This window comes from Mustela erminea, chromosome 5 (assembly GCF_009829155.1).
Source record: "Mustela erminea isolate mMusErm1 chromosome 5, mMusErm1.Pri, whole genome shotgun sequence".
Taxonomy (NCBI): domain Eukaryota; kingdom Metazoa; phylum Chordata; class Mammalia; order Carnivora; family Mustelidae; genus Mustela; species Mustela erminea.
The window spans coordinates 144,858,089-144,868,936 of NC_045618.1; the positions used below are offsets into that span (position 1 = coordinate 144,858,089).

The 10,848-nt window shown below is 55.9% G+C and overlaps 1 protein-coding gene across 4 annotated transcripts; it reads right to left on the reverse strand.

Annotated features, from left to right (window-relative positions):
* Positions 1-888: 888 nt before the first annotated feature.
* Positions 889-10,302, reverse strand: LOC116591935. 4 transcript variants are annotated; one of them, XM_032345397.1, is made up of 3 exons: positions 6,859-10,302; positions 3,192-5,151; positions 889-2,783 (listed from the first exon to the last, which is right to left on the reverse strand). In XM_032345397.1, exon 3 carries the CDS (start codon positions 2,347-2,349, stop codon positions 1,264-1,266), a length of 1,086 nt encoding a protein of 361 aa, XP_032201288.1. In that variant the 5' UTR covers positions 2,350-2,783; positions 3,192-5,151; positions 6,859-10,302; the 3' UTR covers positions 889-1,263. The 4 variants fall into 4 exon arrangements, with proteins under 4 accessions (XP_032201288.1, XP_032201290.1, XP_032201289.1 ...); XM_032345399.1 differs by lacking the exon at positions 6,859-10,302 and having other exon boundaries at positions 889-2,660; positions 3,192-5,294; XM_032345398.1 differs by lacking the exon at positions 6,859-10,302 and having other exon boundaries at positions 889-2,685; positions 3,192-5,294.
* Positions 10,303-10,848: the final 546 nt, after the last annotated feature.

The window sequence follows — 10,848 nt, forward strand, 5'->3', positions numbered from 1 at the left end:
CCCGGGAGGGTGTGCGTGTGGACAAATGCGGATGCGGTCATCGCAAAGCCCAGCGATCGCTCCCTTTCTGTCCATCAAGTTGGTCAGATGACTGGCAAGAATTTTCCAGACTAGAAATTCTGGATGAACTGTCACCAAACACTTTCTTGCATATCTGCAACTTTGCAAAAAGGAAAAGCCCCAAACAGAAAAGCTGCTGGAAACCAAAGTCCAAGCTGATGCTCAGGCAGGCAGCCACGGCGGGGATTCACAGTCTTGGTCATCAAGGCTTTGGGGTGTCATGGAGATGGGAGGTAAGAGTTTGAACCTGTATAAAGTTCCCAGTTGGTCCTAGGACCCCCACATGAACTGTGCATCCCGGAAGGACCATATCCTCCATGAATGAATGATTTTGAGAGTTTTCCAATCATCAACAAAAGGAGAGGAGAAAGAAATTGTCCTACGCAGTACTCTTGCTAGGACAAAAAGAAAGGGTCTTCCCTAATTTTGTTACAAGGGTCTGGTCCTCCAGAAGGTTTGGGTTTAAAGTGAACATCCCTGTAAGTCCTGAAAACAGCAAGCTGAAAAATTCGTATTAAACGGGCCCAGATGGGTAGTTGTGTAAGGACGCCGCCCGAAGAAACGCCAGCTTCTCTGGAGGGGTGCGCCTCCAGCCAGGGCTTTCTGTTGTCCTCTCAGACCAAGTTCATGGTCAAAAGATACTGAACAGATGAGGAATAAGCCACCACAAGGGGAGACCACAAAAACTCTAATTTTCAGGCAGTAGGATTAATAGAGAAAAGATGTAAAATAATATTAATAAAATAATAAATTAATATATAAAATAATAAATAAAAATAAAATAAAATAATACATAAAATAAAAATACTAAAACCAGAAAAAGGATGACTGAGGTGAGAACAAAATATGATACTAAACAAAAATAACTGCGTTTTGCAGAATCCTACGCTACCAGAGTCCCGGTACTGCTATGGGTTTCAGTGTGTCTGCCACTCACCACGCCCCCGCTCCGGACAAGCCGCCCCATGGACAGTAGCTCCAGCAGCAGACCTGGACCCTCCCCACACGTGTCCCCACTTGGCCATCTCCCTCGACCTCGGCCTCTAAGATAAGACACGGAGAGAGCCGCTGCTTTCCTCCAGGGAGCCTGGCGGGAAGGAGTGTTTCCTGCAGCACGACTTCCTGCTGGGTCACCACCAGCGAGGGGGGCATTTCTGGACAAGGTCAGGGGCCCCGCCCAGCGCTCCTTCCTTTACACCGCACTCAGCACAGAGGACGTGGCCTGCTTCGGACACAGCGTGGAAGGCAGATGCCACCAGACTGCCCGCCCTGGCTTTGGGGCTCCAATCGCTCCCAGACGTCAAAGCTGGAGTGGGGAGGGGGCGCTCCGCACCTGCCCCGGGACCCCCCTCCCTGCCCCATCCTCTGTCTCCGCTGCTGCTGCCCAGGGGCTGCTCTTGTGCTGCCAAGCTTCCTATGCCCGAGCGGGGTGAGGTGTGGGGGGCCCCTGGGGACTGATGGGGGGGGACCTGGGCTCCAGGGCAGAGGTGCAGCCAGCCCCGGAGCAGCCCCGGGTCTGGGCCTCCCCCCTTGGCGCCTCTTTCCCTGGCCCAGTGGCTCGTATTCCGGCCAGCTCATGCAAAGGGACGCTCCGCCATGTCCCCTGAGCGTCCATCCAGGTCCCGGCACAGCCAGCAGGTCAATTTCCAAATCCCTGCACCCCACAGCACCTCGTGCCCTGTGCCTGGAAACAGGCGTCCCTCTGGGCTGTAGAGGGGCCTCAGGCAGCACCCCCACCCCATGTCCCAGGGTGGCCTCGCACAGATAAGAACATGGGTTCCTCCCTACCTGCAGGATGTGGGGCCAGAGCAGGGGTCCTGGGGAGCCTGCAGGCCCGGGCTGCCGCCAGAAAGTCCCTGCCCAGTCACCCGCTCCAGACCTTGACAAGCAGGTCCCAGCCCAGAATGCCTCAGGCTTTAAGAGCCCACGCCCTGCAGGGTCCGCTGCCCATTTCTGCAGCAGGGGGGCTGGGGCCCTGAAGACAGGACAGTCTCTCTGTCTGGTCTGCTGGGCTGACACTGTGCCTGCCTTGTCTCCCCTGTGCCTGGAGATCTTGGGGCAAGTCCCCTCCGACGCAGCTCTTTTTCCCACCCTAGCACAGGCCCGGGAGAGCCGGCTGGTGCTGCTCTGAGCCTCACTGCCTGGCCTTGGCCCAAACCCCACCCACCCAGGGTCCCTCAGTCGGTCCCTGGCTTTCCCCCCCTTCCAAGGAGAGGCCCAGAAGCGAATCGGGTCCCTGCAAGAAAGCTCCCAGGAAGTGGTGGAATTGCTTGGCCATTCCGGATCCATTCGTGAGGCTAGAACCAGGCTGACCTTCCTCAAGGTCAGGCTTGTCTGGGCAGCGCACTTGAAGCCTGTCCACCCCCATCCCGGCAGGAAGGACCCCAAACCCAAGGGCAGATGAAGGGGGCCTGCCAGGGAGCTTCACACTGAGGCTCTAGTCTCTGGTGTCCCCTCCCCTGGGACACCTGGTCCCTGCCTTTATCTGAAACCCCCCCCACCGGGCCCCCTCTCCTTGTGGGAGCCTCTCAAATGTGGAGCATGATCTGTTACTGGCTTGGTCCCTTGATAAAGTCTTCTCAGCGGGACCTGAGGGAAGGCTTTTCTGGGGCCAGGGCCCCTCCCCTTTGGTGGCCCCATCCCCGAGGGGCGGAGAGCATTCAAAGGCAGGACTGGCAGCGACCAGAGGCTCCCGAGAGAGCCCCTGAGACCAGGGGGCGACCCTGCCGAAACACCAGAGAAGGAGGGGCAGGAGGAAACCCCCATCAAGGGCAGGGCCTGGCTCCAGCCCCGCCAGGGACCAGGCTGGCCCCCATGTCCAGGCGTGGGCCCCTGCAGGGCCAAACCCCCAGGGAAAGAACACCAGCCATGTGCAGGATCACACTGTCCCAGACACTGTAGCTGAACCCCGAAATACTGGGGTCACCGCAGGAAACAGCCCAGTTGGAATGTCACGTGCTCAGGCAAGTCCGCAGAGAGAGCCCTGCTGCTGGGGTGTGATGGGACAGGGACTGCTGGCTCCTCGGACCCGGAGGAAGGGGAAGCCCAGAGCAGCGGCCCCCCAGGGAGAGCCCCCAGTGCCTCCCCGACCCCGCAGCCCACCGGAGTGGAGCAGGGCGGCTCCTTCTCACCCTGCGTGACCATCCTCGAGCCACAGAAATCCCCGGGGAATCGGCTCAGGCCCAAGTGGACAGAAGCCACAGGTTCCAGACCTGCCCAGGGGACTCTCACGTGTGGCCAGAATGGAGGTCCACTGGGGTCCCAGCGGCATGGAGGGGTCTCCCCGCAGCCCTGCCAGTAGGTCACCGCGGCGAGGACACTTTCACAATGAGGGAAACCATGGGCGCTGGAAAGTCAGCCCAGCTCACCTGCAGGTGCCAGGTGGTGGAAAGGCCCAGGAGGTTCTAGTTAAAGCTCATCAGGCCTCCCAGGCCCCACAGCAAGGGCAGGCTGCCAGGGAGGGCTCCATGCTCTCCTCGCGACCCCGGTGCTGCCTCCGGACCAGCTCCCACAGATGCTGGTGCCCAGCTTCCCCGGCGTACTCAGTGTGGGGGCTCTGGTCCCCCGCGGGCTGGGGACCCCGGCTCTGTCCTGGCAAACCACGTCCTGATGGTGAGAGAGAGCAGACGTCTCCACCGAACCAAAAAGCTCCGGGAGACACCAGAATCGCTCCCTCCTTCCTTCCGGGACATAGATACTAACCAAAGGCTCCCTTGCTCCTCTGGGTCTGCGTCCAGGTATGTGTTGGAAATGACCTTGATAAGGGACCCTGTGTTTCACTTGGGGATGATGGTCTCCCCTCAGAAGCCGCTCCCAGCTGGGGGGCGATCTGGAGCTTTGGTGCATTGGAATTGCCTGGAAAGCCTGGATATGAGACCCGGCCCCCTCCCCCTGTGGTTTTGGGGTCCGTGGACGCGCCCCGAGTTGGCGGGGGTCATGTACAGCGTACTTGCAGAACTGCGTTCACTGTCCTTGATAGTGTGAGTCCTCTAATGTCATTTGACGGATTCCGCATCTAGTGGTTTCCAAGGAACGTTTTGCTGTGGCCGCAGCTGAAATGAACCTCTTCCTGTTAGGAATGGCTGCCTTGGCCAAATCTTGATTGGAGCCACCCGGGCCCCACACAGGCGGCTCCGCTGACTCCTTTGGGGCTGCTGATGCCCTGAATGTGCCAGACTGTCCTTGACCTTTGTCTCCTCTTGGCGGGAATCGAGGGCACGTCTCTCTGCGCCCTTCTCTTCCTGGTGGGCAGAGCGCAGGAAGGACATGTCCGTGTGCTGTGCCTGGCAGGACGACGGCTAAGTGAGGACTGGGGTGGGGGGGACTGGGGATGAGGAGGGCTTGTTTGCCAGCCGTTGGCTCCGGAAGCAGAGCCAGGTGGATTGTTAGGTGTTGAGGGGCAGCTGAGCCCAGGAGGGAAGGCAGGGCTCGTGGGCATTTTCAGCCCGAGAAGCCCAGGCGCTGCTGTGTCTTTGCCGTCACTTCCCTGTTGCCAGCAGCGCGCACTCAGCAGATCTCGCTGTCAGGGGGTCGCTGCCCCTCGGCGGTGCCGCAGGCGACCAGGGTCAAAGCAGATGTCCAAGCCAGATCAGGGTCAGACCCTTGCCCCTGACGGCATCCAGGGATGGGCCGTTTCTACACGGACCCGTCTGCGAGCACGTGTGAGCAAAATTCTAAAGTGAAGTGTATCGTACTTGTAGAACCAGGCCCAGGACGTGGGTGGGCAGCCGCGAACATGGGCACGGCGTGAGCCTCCCCGAGTCGCTCCCGCAGAAGCCTCCATTGTCTCCCCTCCCCGTCGTCCCCACAGGGAAGCAGCTCGGTTTCTTCACAGCAGAACGACTGTCAGCTGTCTCCGGCCGTCGTCCACAGGGACGCCTGCGGCAGGACCCTCCGTGCTGGGTTGTCCGAGAATGTGCTGCCGAGCGGGTGTGGCTCCTTCCTTCTGTTTGCTGGATCATGTCCCCGTGTGGGAGAGTGGCCGACTTCTGTCCACCGCGCTGGGGCTGGCTGTTCGGTTGTCCGGCGTGAGCGCCGCGGAGCGTTCTTGGCCATGGTTTGGGGGACGCACGCTGCCTTCTGTGTCCTGCCCTAGGAGTGGGTGCACAGGGAAAACTAACCGTAGACTAAATGCTGTGGGACCCCACCAAGTAACTGAACTGCATCCCAGAGCAAAGATCAAGAATATTTGCATAATATAAAAATACCCAGGGCTGGGCGCCTGGGTGGCTCAGTGGGTTAAGCCGCTGCCTTCGGCTCAGGTCATGATCTCAGGGTCCTGGGATCGAGTCCCGCGTCGGGCTCTCTGCTCAGCAGGGAGCCTGCTTCCCTCTCTCTCTCTCTGCCTGCCTCTCTGTCTACTTGTGATTTCTCTCTGTCAAATAAATAAATAAAATCTTAAAAAAAAAAAAATACCCAGGGCTGCGACGCCTGGGTGGCTCAGTTGGTCCCGCATCAGGCTCCTTGCTTGGTGGGGAGCCTGCTACTTTCTTCCCCTCTGCCTGCTTCTGCCCTCTCTCTCTGTCAAATAGATAAATAAAATCTTAAAAAATATATATATCCAGGGCCAAAAAATGTAAACTTCATATCATCTGATTTTCCAGTATCTGGCAATCAACCAATAGGACAATGGAGCCCATTAGGATAAGAGCCGACAACCGGTTAGAACAGGACAATGAATGGCGCAGACGGAAGAGTAGAAAGGACTCACATAAGGGGAAACGGTCGAAATCCCCTATGAGACAGCAGAAATTGTGAGATTTAGTAAAAATTTAAAAAGAATTTCAAAAGATCCAGCTGTATGCTCCCTGTAAGAAACCCGCTTTAAATATGAAAACAAAATAGCTTAAAAGTAAGAGGATGGAGGGCACCTGGGTCGCTCAGTGGGTTAAGCAACTGCCTTCGGCTCAGGTCATGATCATGGAGTCCTGGGTTCAAGTCCCACATCAGGCTCGCTACTCAGCAGGGAGCTGTTTCTCCTGCTGACCTCTCTCCTCTCATGGTCTCTCTGTCTCTCTGTCTCTCAAATAAATAAATAAAATCTTTAAAAAAAAAAAAAGCAAGAGGACGGAAAAAATGTCATGTCCAATCAAAGAAAAATTATGTGGCTCTAATAACATCAGATAAAATAGATTTCAGCTCTCTGCTCAGCGGGGAGCCTGCTTCCCCCTCTCTCTGCCTGCCTCTCTGCCTACTTGTGATCTCTCTCTCTCTCTGTCAAATAAATTAATAAATAAAATCTTTAAAAAAATAGATTTCAGAGAAAGGATTATTATTTTTAAGATTTTCTTCATTTCAGAGAGAGAGCTCAAGGTTGGTGGGGAGGGGCAGAGGGAAAAGAATCCTCAGTCTCCCGACTGAGCGTGGAGCCCCGCACCACACGGGGCCCAATCTCAGGACCCTAAGACCATGAACTGAGCTGAAATCGAGAGTTGGATACTTAACCCATAGCACCACCCAGGCGCGCCCAGAGGAAGGATTATTATCAGACATAGAAAAGAGCAAAGAGGTGCATTCATCTAGAGACCATAACAGACATAAATGTTGGTGCCTCTGTAAGAGCTTCGGGAGATATGACAGAAAATGGAGCCCCAGACACAACTAGACCAACGCCCACTCGCTCGCCTCTACCCTTCCCATCCCCATCCGCTCCCCTGCAAGTTTCCAGCAGCAACCACTAGCCCCTTCTCAGCCCTACGCAGATCTCAGCCAGGCGCCCTTTGGTGAAGAACCAAGCCCCAGCCACCCTCACCCCCCAGAGAGACTGTATTCCCCTGATCCTCTGTCTTCAGTACCCACCATGTTTATCAGCTGCGACCCACTGAGGCCTGGCAGGGACAGAGCTGGAGAGAGATCGGTGACATCTTGCAAGACCCCTGCCTCGGGGGAAGGCTCTGCAGACTCTCGGGGGAAGGGGGAGCCTTGCTCCTGCTGACTCAGAGGGCTCACAGGAATGTGGTCTCGAAGATTCTCAGCCTCGACCCTCCCAACATCGCCATCCGTGTCTGAAAGCCGCTCTGCTCCTGTCAGAGCCCCGTCTTGGCTAGAGGAGGCCTGTCACATTTTCAGCTCTGCCACGCATGAGATCAGATCGTAGCTTGATGTCCAGCAGCCATTCAAAGTACTGCTGAGTGCTGAGTGGGTGCTGAGTGGGTGCCCCGTCGGCAGCCAGGGTCATCCCGTCAGAGCCCTCGGCGTTCCCATGTGGAACGTTCCAGGGAAACCAGGCTGCTCACCAGCAGACTCTCCTTGACCTCTTCTTGAGGGCAGCCTTGGGAGTGGGAGAAGCCTCCCCCCACATGGGGGGTCCGCCCCCGCCTCACCAGCCCTCATGCCTTCAGACCAACAACCTGGGTCAGGACCAGGCACACCCAAGCGGGGACGCACAGTCTCTGCCCCCAGGGGACTAGGTTATATGGGGAAGGAGCTGCCATGTCTGGGAAGTATTGCCCACCCCAGGGACTGGGGGGAGCCAGTGGGAAGGGACCCGGGGCAGAGTGTCCAGAGGGTAAGAGGCGTTCAGTGACGTGGGAGCACCCTCTCGGGACGCCATGGGACCAGTGTCCTGGTGAGGGCGCCCAGGACTGGTCCTAAAGCATTTCTGGAAGCTTGGCCACCCCAGTGGGCTGCTGTGAACGAGACAGAGAGCCAGGAACGCACTTGGCATCACACAGGAGGCTCCGGGAGGGGAAACTGTTAGAATGGGGTTTTTTCGTGATGCTGAGAAACCCATCGTCTGGTGTCTCTGTTCCCCAAGAGGCCCCAAAGGCCCCTCGCCAGTCCCAGTGCCAGAAGTCAGCCTCGGCCCACGCAGACGTTTTCAAGCTTGTGTCTTACTTCTCCGGCACCATTGGTAATGCTTTGCCGTCTGTGTTGGGGACACGGTGTGACTGGGAGCTGGGCTTCGTGGGCCCGTCCGCCGTCTGCCGGCCCTGCTGGGTCTCGTTCGTGGCCCCTCTGTCTTTGTGCGCTTGCTCGTTTGCATGGAGCTCAGTGTCCTTCGGAAACTATTTGGAAAAGTAATTTGACATCCAGAATGAAGGCGCTTCCCTTAGGAGAGGATCAGTGTTTGAACTGCCCAGCCTCCGTCCGGGATGGCTTTAAATGAAATGTATGGCTCAAGTTTTTTCTTTTGTTTTGTTTTCGGATTGCTTCCTTATATAATGTGATTGGGGTAGAGAATCCACACCTGGGGACCCTCCCCACCGGGCCCCATGCCCAGAGCTCTCTCCCTGTGGTCCAGCCCTGGGGTGGGAGATAGGGCTGGTCCCTGAGCTGTCCCTGGGGCTCTGCAGCCCACAGGCATTGGCCCTGATCCCTGCCAGCCACGGTCCTCCCTGCTGGGTCAGGAACCACCCCTGGGGACATAGTCAGAACAAACGGTGCTTGTGGGGTGTCAGAGAGGAAGAGAAGGGGCTGAGACCCACCGGAATAGAAGCTCAGGAAGGAGACGGCCTGGCCATTCTCTCCAGCAGGTGCGGCACACGGAGGGAAGGCCCGAGGCCACAGAGAAGGAGGGAACGGACGAACAAGCCACTTCTTTCTACAAATATGAGGCATGTGAGGCCCTCCCTTTGGACTCCAGGCCAGAAAGTGTGTCAGCCCTAAGGAAGGACCAGGCTGTGGACGAGGCGTGTGGGGGCCGGGCTGGGGGGCAATCAGGGCTGCAGGCTGAACCATTCCCAAGAAACAGAGACCGCACCAGCAGCACTGTTTCATTCCCTGTAATAAAACTGGGTCTTAAAAAACAAAATCTGAATACAAAAAGACTCTTACACCTGGAAATTTAGATTTGAAAACTCTTCAGCATCTCCAGGGACAAAGGAAATACACAAACTGGCCGTCTGTTACACCATATGTGGAGCTCCGGGCCTGAGCCTCGGGGAGAGGCTCCTGGGCACGGGAACCCTTCCACGAGGTCCGGGCCACAGCATGTCTTAAACACAGACGTGCAGGAGCTATTCGTTTATTCCCCAGAAAGGAGAATGATGTCCAGGAGGACAAAAGGAAGGAAAAGGACAAACGACTTGACCACTTCGGACTGCCGTGAAATGGAGGCCCGTTCGCTGCGGCCCATTCCCGCAGCCCGGAAGCAGCAGCAAGTGTCCGTCCCCCCAGGAAGGCGTGGGCGACCGAGGTGACTCTGGGAAGACTGTCCCTCGGTTCTTGGCTCTTCTGACACCAACCAAGAGGGCTTCCCCACCCAGTAAGTCTCCAGCGGTATAGACAGCCACAGGCTGTGTTGGCCTTTAATTCCAACACTACATCTGACGGTAGCCGGGCTGCAGGAACCTGGGGCTCAGGGTGGGGTCCTCAGGGGGGCTGCTGGCTGGAGCAGCGGCACGGGGCCTCCCACAGGGCTGGACCTGCCTTATTGCTTGATGGCTGGGTTTCTGGGATAAATGCCCCAGGGACTCCTCCTGATAGAAGAGTCCAGACTTGACAGTATTGGCTTCCTCCTGGAAATCAGGCCGCCATGTGTGAAGTGGGCCCCCAGAACCTTCTCCCTGGGTGGGTATCACAGCCACCCAATTCCACAGCCCGAGGCTCCCTCCCTGAAGCTTGAGCTCGCCTCCACCTCTGTCCAGGGGGGTCAGAGCACTGCCAGACCCCTTTGGGACCAAGACAAACGTGGCTGGTCCTCTGCCATCAGGACACTTGCCAATGAGCAGACGAGACAGATCTTGGCCGAAGGGAGACTGTGATGTGCACTTCAGGGGAGAAAGTGAGTGTCAGACTTGGAAGTCTGAGCCACACCTCGAAGGAGGAGAATTTCAACAGATGGGAAGAGACCCCAGGGATGTGGAACAAGATGTGCAAAGATGAAATAATCTGTTTGAACTGTACGAATTTGTCATTTTTATTGGGGGGAAACATGTTCAAACTTCAGTAATTTCAGATGAGTCAACCTCCAGCAAGCACGTGGGCAGAGGAAGAGCCCGGTGCAGCCAGACCAGTGGTTCTCAAAATACATTCCATGGAACCCTAGGGTCCTGAGATCCTTCAGGGGACCTGTGAGGTCAAAACTCTTTCCACTATACTAAAGCATTGTTTACCCTTCTCGCGGCGCAGACATTTGTACCCATGGTCCAAAAGCCACAGTGGATAAAGCTGCTGGAACCTTGGCCCGTGCCAAGGCGGGGACAGCAAATTCTAGTACCATTCTAGCACCATCACGCATTCACAGGAAAAAAAAAATCCATTTTCACTTTAAAAGTTGCTGATGGGGCACCCGGGTGGCTCAGTAGTTAGGCGTCTGCCTTCGGCTTGGGTCGTGATCTCAGGGTCCTGGGATCAAGTCCCGCATCAGGCTCCCTACGCAGCAGGAAGCCTGATTCTCCCTTTCCCGCTCCCCCTGCTTGTGTTTCCTCTCGTGCTGTCTCTTTCTATCAAATAAATAAAATCTTTAAAAACAAAAATAAAATTAGTCTTATTTTTAAAAATAATAAAGTAAATAAAATGTGTTGATAAAAGGATAAAAAGAATTACTTTTATTAAATCTCAACCCTGAGTACACAAATGTTTAATATTCTCCATGAAGAAATGCACGGTTCATCGCTAGCCCTTCTACTGCCCCATGAAAGGCAGTGGCTGCCCTGAGCAAAAGTACCTGTGGAGCCCACTGTTTGAGTTACAAGCTAAACTAGCCACTTATTCGACACAACACCGTTTGGGGTTTTTTGTTTGTTTGTTTTCTTTGTTTTTTTTAAGATTTTATTTATTTATTTGACAGAGATCACAAGTAGCAGAGAAGCAGGCAGAGAGAGAAAGGGAAACAGGCTCCCTGCA